Source organism: Lipotes vexillifer, unplaced genomic scaffold, assembly GCF_000442215.2.
Source record: "Lipotes vexillifer unplaced genomic scaffold, Lipotes_vexillifer_v1.1 scaffold2476, whole genome shotgun sequence".
NCBI lineage: Eukaryota > Metazoa > Chordata > Mammalia > Artiodactyla > Lipotidae > Lipotes > Lipotes vexillifer.
The window spans coordinates 56,126-68,189 of NW_006794618.1; the positions used below are offsets into that span (position 1 = coordinate 56,126).

The window sequence follows — 12,064 nt, forward strand, 5'->3', positions numbered from 1 at the left end:
AAAAAAAAAAAAAAAAAAAAAAAAGCTATGGTTAGAATCCTTACAATATTGAAAAGAAGCAAGTGAGAAATAATAAGGAAGAAAGATAAGCAGAAACATTTGACATCCCCATAGAACATGTGCTAAGTATCTCCAAACAAGTGGTTTGGTGTTTTCTTTGTTTTCGTTTATCTTTTAATAAATTTATTTATTTTATTAATTTATTTCTGGCTGCGTTGGGTCTTCGTTGCTGCGCACGGGCTTTCTCTAGCTGCAGCGAGCAGGGGCTACTCTTCGTTGCGGAGCACAGGCTCTAGGCGTGTGGGCTTCAGTAGTTGTGGCACGTGGGCTCAGTAGTTGTGGCACATGGCAGGCTCTAGAGCGCAGGCTCAGTAGTTGTGGCTCATGGGCTTAGCTGCTCCGTGGCCTGTGATACCTTCCCAGACCAGGGCTCGAACCCGTGTCCCCTGCACTGGCAGGCGGATTCTTAACCACTGCGCCACCAGGGAAGTCCCAAGTGGTTTGGTTTTTAACCACAAAACTCAATTACAATTTTCTTACCTGGCAGCTCCATCACTAAGGAGAGCAAAAGCATGAGCTCTGCAATTTAATTTACCCTATTTCTCAGATCCAGACAATGGATCTCAATATGTATCCTGTCAGTTTCATGAACTATTTGGAAACTAGAATATTTTTTTAAAGAAAATTAAAAACCTATAATACACTTTCCCTAAAATATCTTTATGCATGGTAAGAACTCAGTTATCAACTTTCCTCTGGGGGAAAAAAAAGGAGACAAAGAGTTATTCTGATGACTGCCAGAATACCTCCTGTATGTTACCGATAGGTTGGACACTGGCCAGAAAATTCTACTGTGGTCTAAGCTAAAGCATTTGCAAAACGTTAGAGCAAAAATAAAGAAATAAAAATATATGAACAGATATAACAACTTAAGCATCAGTGGCAGAACTGAAAAGTTAGAATTTCTTAAAATATACCATTTGAAAACAAGATTTACTTACCCAGTACTATTTAGTATTTCCAGAATCTGTCTGCTGAAGCCACACTTAGCTTCCTAAATTTAGAAAAAAAACAATTTTAGGGTGCACTGCATTTCCCACACAGCCCATTAGCATGGCTGCATCTAATGCTCTGTCAAGGGGGACAGCACCTGCAGAAGGCAGCCACCTCCCGGGGCCTCTTCACATCAAGAGCCGTCAGAGGAATGAGACCTGCACCTTCAGGACTGACCCAGCCAGACGTCGTCCGAGACGCACGGCCCCTAGACTTACCTCGGTTTGTAACCACTGGAGATGACCCGCGCTCTAACATTATAACCTTTGTGGTCAGAAAGGTCCTGAGTTAAACCCTGAGGCTTCTGCTGCCCCTTCTCTATTTCACGCAGACGGCCTCAACTCCACCTTTCTGCAATGATTAGGGTCGTTGTTTTCCTACTCCCAACTGGACTTCTACTCCCACTTTTTTTTTTTTTTTTTTTCTTGCGTTATGCGGGCCTCTCACTGTTGTGGCCTCTCCCATTTGCGGAGCACAGGCTCCGGACGCGCAGGCTCAGTGGCCATGGCTCACGGGCCCAGCCGCTCCGCGGCATGTGGGATCTTCCCGAAACGGGGCACGAACCCGCGTCTCCTGCATCGGCAGGCGGACTCTCAAGCACTGCGCCACCAGGGAAGCCCTCCCACTTTTTAAATCTACCTTTACACTATAGAGCACCAAACTTTTCTGAGGTTATGGAAAAATCTTACAGTTTTTTTCACGCCCCAGGATTCCAATTCCCAATCCTTTGGGAAAGACCTGGCACCACATAAACACCTTAACTGCACTAATGATTCTGTTCCCAGAATTTATGCATACTTCCTGGGCTTCCAGGAAAAAAAGGATAAAAATCTGCTTGAAATAACCACCAAGAAGAAAAAAAAAAAAGGTATAACTCGGGAAGTAGAGAACCAAACTGCACACTCCAGGAGTCAACAGCAGCTAACAGAACCAGTCCAGTGTTAACAGTGCTGACCACGTTAGCTGACAAAGTTTGGCAGCAGGAAGAAATGCACCCCACTGAGATTTGATGATAAAGTCAAGCAAAATGTAGATCACTTTGTTTGATCTCCATAAGCACCAACTGAGGCCTGGATAACTTCCTGCTACCACTGCAGCTTCATTAGCTAAAGCCAGGAAAAAAAGATTTAAGTGTCCCCTCGCTGCAGGTAACATCAAAAGAAATTAAAAATAAAACCATTTTTGAGTTCTTTACCTGTTTGTTTCCTTTCATAAAGAGCATCACAGAAGCTTTATTTGTCAGTACTTTGAGCCTGAAGAGAGAAAATTGATATAAAACGGCTCAGCTAAATTATTAAACACCACTTTCACTCCGCTTCATGAGCAGCGTACATCTTTGAGGGACAGCAGGATGAGAGTCCACAGCTTTGAGTGGCATTAAACAAGCAAATGCACTGACATTTTCCTTTATTTCACTGTCTCCCTGAGCCACTGTAAAACACAATATGGCTTTTCAGGGCAATGAGTGTGCCTTCAAGTTGCAATTTAAGCCCATCAGCTCACAGAACTAAAAAAATAATAATAACCAACTCAGTAAGGAATTGTTCAGTAAGGGACCTACAGACTGAGCACACCCAGAATTTCCAGAACTAGACGTGTGTGTCCCTTTCCCATCATGAGGCCCGCGTGGCTCTACACTCTTCACGCCCACAAGGTCCCAGCCGGGGGGAGAAGCGCTAAATCTTGGAGCCGCAACCAACGCCCGCTGCTGAGATCAAATGCTCTCGTCTTGACTTCATGTTTGGTACTTCATGCCATCTTTCAAACCTCATGATCTAACTGCTGTCAGGAATGCGGCCTGCAGCCCAGTAACCACTCTCAGCAACAGCCCGCAGCGCGGCAGGACAGCGGGCGGCTAAGGGGCCGCTGGGCCCCAGCGGACAGCGGTGCTCACAGCGCCGTGCTCTCCTGCCACGTGCTCTGGGCCATTCACGGCTCCGAATCTCCTCAGAGAAAACAGGAGCCACAAACGAGACACACCAACCATGCACAAAGCTACGTCACATACACGCTCATGTGGCACAATCAGCTAATTCTCAGAAAGACCCCAATCACGCACCTGGAGACCCAACTACCGGGATCCAGGGAACCAAACAGGCCCCTCTGTCCCACCCACAGACACATGGCCAAGCCCAGGAACTCAGGCTCCTGCACTCTGCTTTCCAGGAGCCCTTTAAATTTTTACTCAAAATATACTGGATATTACTTTCTATGTAATTCTAGCCAGTTATCTTCTGGTGTCTGAAACCACAGGAGATACAAATGCAGCACATCAGGAAAAGAGAGAGAAGGTCTGATGAAGACAGGGACAAAAACAACAGCACAAGTGTATTCAACACAGAGGAAAATAAACAGAAAGCAAATACAAGTGTATCTGTAAAAAGAAACTAGAAAAAGCACAGCAGTCTTCTGAGGCCACACAGCCTCCATGGCCGCCAGGCCGCACAGCAGAAACCCAACTGGAGACACCAGAGCATCAAAGGACCCAGGGGCAGCACTTTGTACCCACAAGGCAGTAAAGGCGCCAATCATGTGAGACAATGCGGCACTTACAGGGCAGCTCGACATATACGCCAACTATGAGGACTACTTCGTGAATCAGAAACAAACAAATGCGGGTGTTTATTATTAAACGCTCTTAGAAAATCTCAAAATGTTAAATGATACGAAAATTACAACAGGAAGTTTCACCTTACAAAGTCAAGCCCCGACTCGGAGTGGCTGATATGCTGTGTTTCAAAATAAATTGCTTTTTAATCCTCTACGTTAATTAGTATTTATTACATTTAAAATCCTAACTTTAAGTCTTCCTACTGGCCAAAGCCCAAACTTTCTGTAAGATAAAGTCTCTGAAAGCAGATTGAGATCCTTCATAAAACTAAGAGATTTTACAGCTCTAAAATCTCCTCGAATTTTTTAATTACCACAGTTCTTCAAAAGGCAGTGAGAAATCCCCCAAGTGTTTATACACGAACTCCATGCACAGCATCTGCTTTCCATACTCAACCATTTTTCACAGTGTTCTACCAGGATAGTGACAGCAACAGAAGAAAACACAAGCAAGCCAGCTTTAGGCTGTGAGCAGGAACCGCTACTAAAACCTGAACACCAAGACAACTGGATCCCAGCTCCGAAATGGAGAGAACTAAAATCTGGTTGTTCCATGGTGACAATAACATTTCTATAAAACAAAGACTAGCCTCCACATAACCATTAAATTGGTACAGAATTTTCTCCAATCCAAATCAGACCTTCCCAAGTCTGCGTGACTAGTTTGCAAATGACACAGTTATGACTTTGGCACACAAAAGCAAATCTCTGATTTCTACATAGAAAGAGTAATGCAAAAACTGAAAATTTAAAAATGTTTTTAAAATAATAGCAGACTGAAACTTTTAAAACGCTTACCTTTCCTCTAACTTGGGGGCTTTGGGGCAAATTGTATCTAGTTCTTTAGATGCTTCTAGCTCCTAAAATAAACATACATGTAAGTTTAAGAAACATTTATTATAACATAAATCTCCTTGGTCATGCCATAATATAAAATATTAAAGAATCACCTCATCAGAAATACTTTGTATTTATTTCAGATTCATATTCATAAAGGTAGAACCTTAAGAAATGTATGCTTTAGATTTAACACAGCACTCATAAAGGTACGCTTAAGTACGAAAATTCTTTACAAGGTCTCGTCTTCTCCAGTCTAACCTTAATTATATCAAGTCCTCCTATGAGCTCTCCAGAAACATAGAGCTGGGGGTAGGTGGGCCAGTTGGAGTAGGTTTTGAGGCCCTGACGAACTTCTTCATCTGAGAGGACATCGAAGCTGCTAAACTGAACATTATGCTTGTTAAGAATTTCCACCACCTGCTTGCTGAAACCTGCATACAGAAAAAGAACATCAAGAACTTAATTTCTCTCAAATACACACAATTTTAAATCAATTCAGATTACATATTATCTACTGGACATAGAGGTCTGCCTCTGTTTTACCAATGATTTAATAGCATGGCTGAATAGTATGTAATGAGGAAGCAAACTCCAAGAACCCCCTCTCTGACCTTGAACCACATCACATGTTCAGGTGTGGCTTAACTTTTTAAGGTATCATGAGTTTAAACAAACAAACAAAAACAAAGTATGTTTATTTATCGAAGTTCCTCTTCAATATTAGGTATTTTTGTTGTAGGAAAAACAGTACTGGCCAAAAAGCAGAGACCTCAAGCCCCAGCACCGGCTCCATTCACCAAGGGGAGGCACAGTTCAGGCCTGGACAGCCACCTCTGCCCCCCTGCACTTTCCCATCAATCAGGGAGGGGACTGACGTGGAGGCCCAGACAGTCCCTCCCAGCTCTGCTGTTCTGTGAATCTATGAGAATCAACACTGGGTGGAGGAAGAAACTCTACAATTGTTATTTTTAACTAGCACTTGACCGTACTTGGAGACCCAACCCTGTTTGCTTTCTACTGCCCGTTTACTACTTCCTGTGTGCCCGTTTCAGCAGTTCTCAACTTTCATCACATCCCTGAACAGAATAAATTAAAAGTCAAGCAGCAGTGTGTTCTCTTTTCGTCTAAACTGGATAAAGCAGCACACTGAATTCCAAAGCTATCTTCTCTGTTGTTATATACGAACTGTCAGCAGACTGCTGGTATTCTTTCTCATCTGGTGTCATAACCTGACAGTTTCTTTTCTAAAACTATTTATATTCCCCAAAGTATGTAATGTGATTTTTTTTTAACCTCACTGTAGTGACAATCTTACGTTCCATGACTTTATTATACTTTTTCTTTGTTCTGTACTTTTTTGACATCATTTTCTTATTATGACATTAGTACTGAAGAATAAGAGTGTGAATATCAGTCTTTTATAAACCTATTAGTCTTGTCTGAAAAGACTATTTTTCTTTCTATAAGCTAATTCTTCCCGATTGTTTTTCAATACTCTGTACTCTTTCACATTCCATCATTCTTCTTTTCAAACAGTCGTAATCCGCTGGAAAATAACCTTCAGATTCAAAATTCCTGGAAGATTTAACAGCATCTGCAATTATTTTTAAATAAAATCAAACCATGAAATTCAGTATAAAATTAATTGTATGAATAGGCTTTACCTGATGTCATGCAAAAAGCACTTTTACTATTAAAACATGGATCTATTACTGGCTCCAGGCAGTTTTAGATCTGCCGTTCGTTGAGATGAATGAAGTGCCAGTATTTATCTGTAAAGCACGTAAGTTGCTTTTCCTACAACTGAAGTGTTAAGTTCATGTACAGCCTGAAGTGAAACACTGATTCTGAAATTTTTCATTCATCTGGGAGTTCATTAGTAAACAGCTAACGGCTGATTGCTGATAGTTATTCTGTTGCCAATATATTAACTCATTTCTACTGTAACTGGCTAAGAAAAAGCTTTATTTTTGCTTTAGGCAATTACATGCAGACTAGAAAGATTGATTGGTAGAGTTTCATTTTTAAGGGTTAAAGAGGCAGACTGGAATGTTATGCTTAAGGATAAAATAGTGAGAAGGCTTTATTCTAACAACAAAATGTTTACTCCCACTTTTTTTAGGAAAAATGCATGCATGCAATAAAAATATTTAAAAGTAGAAAAACCACGTTTAACTGTCCCAGAACCACCATTTCTACCCACAATCATTTCTGCTCATGACGGAAGACATGAATAAGGAGCCTAACTGTCCCACTACGTAACAACAACAAGACCCTAAAGAACACTGTGGAACCTGCAATGTTTTTGTGTCTGATTTAAAAAGTAAAACAGTTAGATGACTCTCACTGCAGAAGAAATTTCTGCACTGTGTTTCAAACACCTTTTGCTTTGCTAAAAGCTTTGTTAGCACAAATAGATACAAGAATTCCCAAATAACTTGATTAACCTGCATGTTGAAGGATTTATCATTCTGTTTAAAAAGATGTACATCTCAGCTCTTCTTGAAAATCATCCTAAAACATGAGAGCCCTCTCTTTCCTGTCCTCCTGAGCAGCACAGAATAAGGATAATCTAATTCTTTGACGACTGAGACCCTATCAACATGTCAGGCTCCTAATACACCATACCATTCTCTAGGTAGAGCCCAAAAGTGAAAGTCGAGAAGACAGAGATGTGTAATGTGCAGGGGCTGGGCTGAGTCCAAGTAGATTCCAGGGCAGACCCTGAAACGGCTTTCAAGGTCTCCTTGATGCAAAATTTAAATGTTATTCATTCATGTTTTCCTGATTAACTGAAAGCAAGGTGGGGGCCCACTAATGAAAAGTCAAGTGTAGCTCTACTCCACAAAGGGCATCCAAAGGGAGTAATGCATGTTACTGACGGTAGTGCTTTCAAAGTGAATTCTGTGCAAAATATGGAAATACCAGCCACTTGAGCTCAGCACTGATGGCCATTCTTTTATAAAGGAGGCTTTGCCTACGCCTCATCTCTAACATACCACCAGAAAAGCAAAAACAATTGTCCACTAAACAGGCTCAGAAAGGAAGAGGGTGAAAGTCGTGTACATTCCTGTAAAAGAACAGTTTGAAGATAAAGACTGTTTGTGTAGCAGTGCACACAGAAAAGGACAAACAGAATCAGAGCAGCATCAGTGAAGGAAGCAGCAGGGCACAGTCACAATAAAAGACTCCCAATTAATCCTTAAGTAGATGTTTTTTCAAAGAATACCAAAACTCTAAAATAATCTATTTACTATATGTGATAGAAAGACATGATGTAACAGAAACCAAAATACTGGGAAACAGAAAAGCCTATTAAAGTGTAGTTATAAAAATTATAAACAATAAAATAAGTACTTGTATGGAATGAAACTGTTTATAATATGTATCTAAAAATATTTTTTTAATTCCCCAAGTATTTATCTAAATGTCTATAATACAGCGTTTTTTCCTATTGCTCTGAAATGTTTCAAAGTTTCTTTTTTATTCTACCTCGTTATTTGTACAGTCTTCCAAATGCCACTCAGACGGTTAATATAAAAATGGCTAGAAATACATCATAAATCCAGTCTAATGAAGTAAAAGGTAAGCAGAAAAATGATTATTCCTAAGTATAATTCTAATTTATTTGAATAATCATATAACATCTGAATTGAAAAGGCTCTCCAAGACTGGCTCCAACGCCCAACACCACCAAAGAAGAAGTGAAGTCACACGGAAGGTAACTGATTTGTACCTCAAGTTATCAAGGCAGGTGGCAGGCACAGGGGCAGTTAGGACTGCAGCTCACCTGCCGTGACATCTAGTCTGCGAGGCTTTCCAGTATATCTATCACCTTCCCCTCTGCTGACTCAGAATACCTTCCCTAAGCTTCAGTTTTTACCACCTGCCAATTTCATTAGGTTATTATTCAGAAACGATTAAGAGAACACGACTGCTCATTCCCAAAGGACATAACACCCTACTGGTTTTACTGCAGGCTTCCTGTGTACAACCTGTCCCACCGGTTCCTCCGCATCTTACAACCAGCTCTATAGCACTTCAGGCTTCAATGAAGGTATTAAATAAAATCCACTGGACTGATTTAAGTCCCTGTTATTAGGTCACCACATAAAGTACCAGAAGTGATTTTCATGCCTGATGGGAGAAACTGAACCAGCTGCAACATCCATTAAAAACGAACAACCAAAACACAGAGACTATCTGTTGCTATCTTTGGTTAACTCTAGTATAGACTAAGTTAGCCTTTCAATACACGAACAGCAGGCATCTGACATGGAAATACTGGCAAGGAAAGTTTTCAAGCATAACTGAGAGAAAAAGGAACCATTTCTTTATCTTCCTAAGATAGAATTCTTCATGAAACTTTACATTTAAAACTAGACTCTTTCATACTTTAATATGTAATTTGCTAACTATACAGGGAAGAATTTACAATTAACTTTATATTGGAAGCTTGGCTATATTATAAAGTCACACTGGACATGCAGTAATCACATCAATAACACACTCAACTTTCCTGCCACCTATCTTAATAAATCCCTCCTGTGCAGTTGAAACAAACATGCATCACCAAAAGGCATTAAATGCTCCATTATGCAGCATAATAATGTTGTACAAGGCACAGTAAAAAGAAAACAACGTAACCCCAATACCAGAGGGGCCAAATAACTCTGAGACTTACTCAAGGACAAAATTCCAAGCATACCTGTGGTAAGACAATAAGAGTGACTATAAGGCACAGAAGTGGGAATCTTTAAATTATGAGCAGCTACAAATTGGAATTGACATCAGTGGTGAATAATACAGTCATGAGACGTTGAGAGACAAGAGGGAAGACAGAAGTACACCAGGTAGACACAGGAACACTACTGCAATTCTGTACATTTTCAAACTGCTGAATCTGGACTATGTGAATAAAAGGAGGCTGCCAAGAAAGAGAGGTAAGTGTTAAGAGCAAAATTAACTGAACAGCCCAAAAGCCCATTAATGGAAGCAGCAGTCTGGCAGCCGGAACCTAATCCCAACTCTGCTACCCAGTGACCCGAGCAAGTCACCTTCACTGGGACTTAGGTAGTAGACAACAAAGATTTTGAATCAGATGATTTCCAAGATGCCTTTTGGTTCCAACATTCTCCGAGTCTACATTGCAAACGAGTTCTCACACCTAATTATAGAATCTCCTGGGAGTTATAACGTTTCCCCCTCTTCTAAGGGTGTCTGAACACAAGTATCAGATATATGGCGCAGCCTGCACAGAGCGCGTCGCCTCAACAGCAACCCTCCCGGTGAGTATCCTCTGAGCAGTCCCTTACCGCAGCGCGGCTCCTGAGGCGTTCCCTTCATGAACAGCATGCAGCGGGCAGCATGCGTTAACTTCTTCAGGCGAAGGCTGAGGTCTTCCTTTGGGTGCTCATTACCACTGGGTGGGAAGGAGCCGCTAGACGCATGTCGCTGAACCTTTTTAGTCAACTCTGGGGCGTGGGCACCATCTAATCGGTCCATTTTCTGAGAATTCTAAAGTTAAAAAAGTCATTTAGAGTATGTGTGCATTTCTTCAACATCTCTATATTTTAGGCTCTAAAACTACAACAAGCACAAATCCATAGCTCTAGCCAGTTTTTAAAGAGGTCAACATTATCACTGGAAAAGTTTTTTAAAACTCTGATTACAGATTACCTGCTATGCATCTCAATTTTAGAAATAAATAATTGTTTTCTTTTTTCCTTTTTAGGAACATACTAGGAAAGCGGCACTACCTCTCAAACCAGGTCAGAAAGGATTTCCCCACCCTCGCTAGGATCAAATCTACTCTTAAGTATAAATGAGGTCCCTGGGGGACCATGCTAACACCCAGCGGTACCCTGAAGCACTGATTTGCACCCACTTCCTAAAGGAGTCATTAATCAAACCAGAACCAGCCAGATGTTTCATTACGTCCAGGCACATACCCCAAACAACCAACTTCTGACCCAACTCAGGGAACATTCTGGGTTTACAACCACGTATCTAGAATTTTCTCCAATCCTGGTGGCTGGACCTCCACAGTCCATGCCCCTCTTCCAGGACCCCTAAGGGCAAGCAAACGATGAGACTACAAGAAGAAAGGGCAAAGCCAGGAGCAAGCAAATGCTTAATGTTCAGGGAGCGGGGGAGGGGGCAAAGGAACAGCACAGACAGCCCGCGGCCCCCACTGCACACAGACGACCTCTTCTGCCATCGTATTCTTACCTTGAAAAACAGAAAGGTGGGAACAGAGCTAATTTCGTATTTTTCAGACACTTCAGGAACAGCTTCAGCTTCCAACTTTAAAATAAAAGAATTTAAGCGTGATTATAAAAAGATCCTTTTTCACTACTTCAATATGTAAATCAGTTTCACACGCATTATCCCTTCAAGTAGCTGATGTTTTTTAAAGAGTATATGGCACAAAAGTTTATGACACATTTACATTTAAATGAGACTCACTGGGCTGGCATGTCATCCACTGAGTCTGCAGTATCAAAACCGGTTCAGAGGTTTTTATTTTGTTGCACATTTCAAAAGATGCCTGGAGGCTGTGAATAAAATTTTTGGTGCACTAGTGACCTAGTAAATTTTCAATCATATGCAGCTACGACTATATTGAAATCCATAAATCACTGACCCCAGTTATGTCATGATTACAGTGCTTATTTTCTGCCCACAGCAATTCTTGCTGTTTGCTCTATTGACTAATTTCAAGAGGCAGTACATCATGACTGACAGTTGCAGCCTTCTGCAAATTATGAAGCAAAAGGGAGTATTTCTTCAATAAACTATTGATGTCTGATAAATTTTACTTTTAACTCCTGCAAGGCTATTGGGCCCAAAGCAGATACCTTGCTAGGTTACTTGCTTCTGGGTCTATTCATACATTTAAATGCATTTTAAATAAGATGACCACATTGTATTCGATAATTTCCTTGAAGCCCTTCAACAAGATCTGATGTGGTATCTGATACATAAACTTAAACAGTATTTAGTAACGTCCTTTCTAAACAATTAGAACACAATTACCTCAAGCTTTTTACTTGGACTTTCTAAACTGTATACTTTGAGAAAAACTGAGATACATTGTATCTTTCCCTCAGGGGACTGTCAATGTAATATAAACTCTGAAAACCAATAAAAATCTAAATTCACACTACACCTGCAGGAAATAAAATTTATTAATAAATTCTACTGCTCAAGAGTTTAAACTATATACACTGCATTCTTTCAGGAGTGAAAGACCCCCACCGGGCTGGAGACACTATTTTTGTCTGGAGCCCTAGCCCATCAAACGGGCGGCAGTGACAAAGCGGGAAGCAGCCATCTGTCTTTGGCGTGTGTCTCCAGCCCATACGCCCTTGGGTGCTCTCTTACCACCTTAATTCTCGTTTCTTTACAACACCCTTTTGAAACAATATTTTAAATTATTTTCATTCTCCAATGTGAAAAATTATATACATTTTAAAGTCGATGTCAAATGTACAGTAAAACTGAAAAAAGAACAAAGAGAAGGTAAAGCATTCGGAGACAGCTATTTAGAAGACACTCT

At 40.8% G+C, this 12,064-nt stretch overlaps 1 protein-coding gene across 1 annotated transcript in view; it reads right to left on the reverse strand.

Annotated features, from left to right (window-relative positions):
- Positions 1 to 12,064, reverse strand: part of GLRX3 (glutaredoxin 3) — a 31,823-nt gene that overhangs the window by 6,646 nt on the left and 13,113 nt on the right. Inside the window, exons 3-8 of the mRNA XM_007467300.1 lie at positions 10,735 to 10,809; positions 9,819 to 10,020; positions 4,762 to 4,934; positions 4,462 to 4,523; positions 2,249 to 2,306; positions 1,002 to 1,054 (exon numbers count right to left, since the gene is read on the reverse strand). Coding sequence (XP_007467362.1) covers positions 1,002 to 1,054; positions 2,249 to 2,306; positions 4,462 to 4,523; positions 4,762 to 4,934; positions 9,819 to 10,020; positions 10,735 to 10,809 — 623 coding nt within the window. The remainder of the gene's footprint in view (positions 1 to 1,001; positions 1,055 to 2,248; positions 2,307 to 4,461; positions 4,524 to 4,761; positions 4,935 to 9,818; positions 10,021 to 10,734; positions 10,810 to 12,064) is intronic.